We start from the raw sequence: 3,957 nt of genomic DNA, 5'->3' as shown, positions 1-3,957 counted from the left end.
CTCATTCAAGGGTTTCTTTATTTTACTATTTTTTACATTGTAGAATAATAGTGAAGACATCAAAACTATGAATTAACATATGGAATCATGTAGTAATTCAAAAAATAGTTAATATAAAATATATTTTATATTCTTCAAAGCAGCCACTCTTTGCCTTGATGACAGCTTTCTCAGGATGGTACGGAAGGTTCCGCTACCAGAGACAGGTTCCAGCAGCCTCTCCTCCCGTCCACACGCAGCATATCCCAGAAGATCCCCACACCAGCGACTCCAGAGGAAGCTGCAAAGACAAAAATAATTCAGTGGTTTCCATATTGTATCTGTATATAGATCAGGTGCTAGTCCGGAACAATCAGTTTGGCCGCTAAGCAGTGGTATGTATGTATGTTATATATATATACAGAGAGAGAGTAAAGTCACCTAAGCTGCATGTCCAAGTCTAGAAGACATTTATATTAATCTATTATATGAATTTTCATCACAAAAAAAATCATTAGCATCATGTATGGATAATCAAAAACAATGAGTGAACGGTTTCAAATCTGATATTATGAAAGTAGGAAGGTGATTTTCTGCCTGTTCTAGGTTAGATAAACCAACAGGTACTGTTACTTACCTCCAGGAGATGAGGTTTCCCCAGACCATGGTACCTCTGGGGATTCTGGGAATAAAGAAGAGGTGAGTGAGTAGCTTGGTACGAGAGTACTGGTGCACATCCTAACTGGTTTAGCTTACTCGAAACACATGGATGGAAAATAATAAATCAAGAGAGAATTCTGATTGAATTGAATGGATTCTAATTCTATTCATTCTAATTCTGGGACTCAAAAACAAATTGCCACTCTGAATAGGTTTTCCTAGGCTAAATATTATGGAAAGTGTAAAGTGATACCAAGATAGCTCTAGAAAGCCGCTGATAAATCTAACCATAATAAACCCTCTATAAAGTCAACCATTGACAGCCTACCATTCCAGGTCAGCACTCTCGCCTTGCACCTGTTGGGTCGCCAGATCTGTTTCAAGGGCCAGGAGTGTGCTGGCACCCAGGGAACCTGTGGCTCTTCTCTTCTGCCATGTCGATGTCCAGAAAGTGACAGTCATCGTCACACTCTTCCCTGCACCCTCCTCCTCCCTATGTCCAGGTACGAGATGAGCCGAGCAATGCGTTCTCGACCACCAACAGGCCTAGCTCACCCAGACACCTGTCCAGAGCTTCCTGAATTGTTAATTGCTGTTCTTTGGTTTACCACTGCACCAATACAAATTCATGAGGATGTTTAAAATCTTCACCTGTAATAACTTATACATTATCAATCCACTCTGGACCAAGCATCAAGACAGCTGACCTGAAAACACTACCACTACACACCGAGGGTAGTGTTCAATGTGGTAACTATCCAAACTGTTAAAAACAAAGACCCAGTATGCATATTAAAACACAGTAGTGTTGAGCCATTCCCCTTACAACTAGGGCCAGGAGTTTTTCCCTGGTCTGGTCACGTGGTGAGGAAAAACTCCTGGCCTTGCCTATAATTACACCAGGCGGAGTAGTTTGAAGTTGCCCCTACACACTGATCTTGGGTCAGTTTTAGATGTTTTCCTACTAATGGTTAAGGTTTGGATTGGAGAAGAGGAAGCTGATCCTAGATCTGTACCAAGGGGAAATTTCACCCTGGAACACTCAGGGCAGCACAATGTCCTGTGGCCTGCCACCAGTGTGGACGAGGAGGTGCCTCTTCATGTGACTAGACTGGGTGAAGCACTTCCCGCAGTAGACACAGTGAAATGGTTTCTCTCCGGTGTGGACTCTCTCATGCATCTTCAGCTGGTGCCTGTGGGAGAAGCGCTTGGTGCAGTGGCTGCAGCCATACGGTTTCTCCCCCGTATGGACCCGCATATGACTCCGCAGTTGCGCCGGCTGAGGGAAGGGCTTTCCACAGAGGCTGCACCGGAGTTGCCTCTTGGGCGAGTGAGATGTTAGCTGTTGCGCCTGCTTTTCTTTGCCTTTCGATGAAAAATTGTAGCCTCTGTTGAAATTCAGGAAGGGGGCTGGCTTCCCTCTTTGGGGAACCTGGAGGAGAGTAACACTTGGGGATGAAAAGCTGTTTGGGGAGGACAGTCTGTTGAAATCTGACATCTTGGACATTGATCCTACAGTTGTCGCTTGCTCTGTGTTTTCAGTGTCAGGGGGACACTTTGTCTGTCCAGACTCCATTCCCCCTCTTCCTCTGTTGTCCACAAGTTGCCTGCCGTCTGAACAGACCTCTCCAGATGTCGCCTCTTGGCCAGTTATGCTCCATTCTGAACTCATATCTGCCTCCACTTTAATGGGAACTGAGTCCACCAGCACCACATCAGGCAGCCAGTCCAGAGAGCCCAAAGCAGACATGCTGACCCCTGAGTTACCTGGCGCCCCTCTCCTCTCTGGATGTCCAGACAGCCTCTTGGAGTCTTGCCCGGAATTGTGAGGAGCATTCACAGTTGGGCTGTCAGTCTCTTGGTTCTCTGTCCATTGGGACAGGCTGTATTCTATGGGTTGATGGTCAGTTTCCCAGGTCACACCCTCAGCAACCTGATGGTCCTGTCTTGTTCTGTTGTATTGTGACGCTGGATGCTGGAACGTCTGGTTGTCAGGTTCTATATTGAGTGAGGTGTCTGGAGCTCTGTGTCTGTTGCCCTGCTGGTCCAGAAGGTCTGTGGGTTCAGTAGATGATGAAGAACCTGGTTCTGCCACAATGATCTTCTCACTGCTCTCACTGACTGGTTGGACAATCTCTGAAATGGGTCAATGTAAAGCACAGCATCAGCTTCCTGTAGTGAAGACGGATTATTTTTTGCCTTATTTATTAGTTATGGCTTATGACTAAGATGTTTATCAAATACTGCAATAAAGGCTCTACTCAACAATGTGTAAATGGCATAGATTTGATTAGTTGCATAAAATGACCTTCTGTTCTGCTTGAGCCAAGGTTCTCCATTTTGATAAGAGGTGACTCTTGCATATCTGCCATCTGTTTTGTATTCATCAGAAACATTTGATTAGAAAAATATCCCCGACACCATTTGAAATGAGAAAACAAATCATCAATTTGACCATGTCTATGACAACTGACCTGCATGCTCCCATCCTGGTCTTTAGCTGTGCGTCTTGCGTCTTTCCAGTTCGTGACATCCTTTGTGAAGTTGTCCCCTTCATTGTTGGAAAAACGATTCTCCACTGCACCAGAAAAAAATAAACAATCATAAACGTTGTATATTCTACATGACAAATTATTTTGAACGTGTTTCAATAAGGTAAAAAACCTACAATATCCATGTCTGCCTGATGACTTTCCAACGAAGCTCGCTCTTGCTCGGGCAACAAGATCGGTGTCGCGCCTGTGAACTGTGCGTCGCAGGGTTACGAATTTCTCTGCGCCCCGTTGAGAACTCTGGTATTTTGTCAAAAGCAACTTCCTCCGCAGGTTATCAATTTCTTTCTGGCTATGGGAAATTTCCAAACGTAAGGCAGCATGGTCATCATCTACAAGTTTACAGATTTCGGCAACGGCTGCATTCGCCAAAACCTCAATTATTGAAGCTAGCTGAGCATGAAAGGCGACGCTATCGCACATGTCCTTGGAACTATGTAAATATTTAACAATTATGTTATAGTAATTTGCAGTATTCAGTCAATGTTTTGAGAAATCAAAGTTCACAATGTAGACGGTAGACTACACACACAGAAATGAATTCCGGAAACAAAACTAGGGCTACTTCCTGAATTGTTTTTCAAAATAAAGGTTTTTTTTTTAAATAAAAAATTGGTTACACACACGACTTGTTAGTTCTACCTTTCAACGTTGCCACCCGCTGCTCTATCATGTTGTTGGTGCTACTAAAATGAATCGAATGTTTTGAAAATCCGCCTTCCTTGTCCTCCAAAAACGATTTCACTATTAAGTTCAAATACAAAAA

General features: G+C 43.8%; 1 protein-coding gene across 1 annotated transcript; it reads right to left on the bottom strand.

The window, feature by feature from the left end:
- LOC115121051 (Krueppel-like factor 12) lies at nucleotides 1-3,732 on the bottom strand. The gene is made up of 6 exons (XM_065003694.1): nucleotides 3,308-3,732; nucleotides 3,114-3,217; nucleotides 2,948-3,011; nucleotides 968-2,775; nucleotides 617-661; nucleotides 1-280 (listed from the first exon to the last, which is right to left on the bottom strand). Exons 1-4 carry the CDS (start codon nucleotides 3,612-3,614, stop codon nucleotides 1,682-1,684), a joined length of 1,569 nt encoding a protein of 522 aa, XP_064859766.1. The 5' UTR covers nucleotides 3,615-3,732; the 3' UTR covers nucleotides 1-280; nucleotides 617-661; nucleotides 968-1,681.
- Nucleotides 3,733-3,957: the final 225 nt, after the last annotated feature.

This window comes from Oncorhynchus nerka, linkage group LG18, assembly GCF_034236695.1.
Source record: "Oncorhynchus nerka isolate Pitt River linkage group LG18, Oner_Uvic_2.0, whole genome shotgun sequence".
NCBI lineage: Eukaryota > Metazoa > Chordata > Actinopteri > Salmoniformes > Salmonidae > Oncorhynchus > Oncorhynchus nerka.
This window is presented reverse-complemented; position numbering and strand designations above follow the sequence as displayed.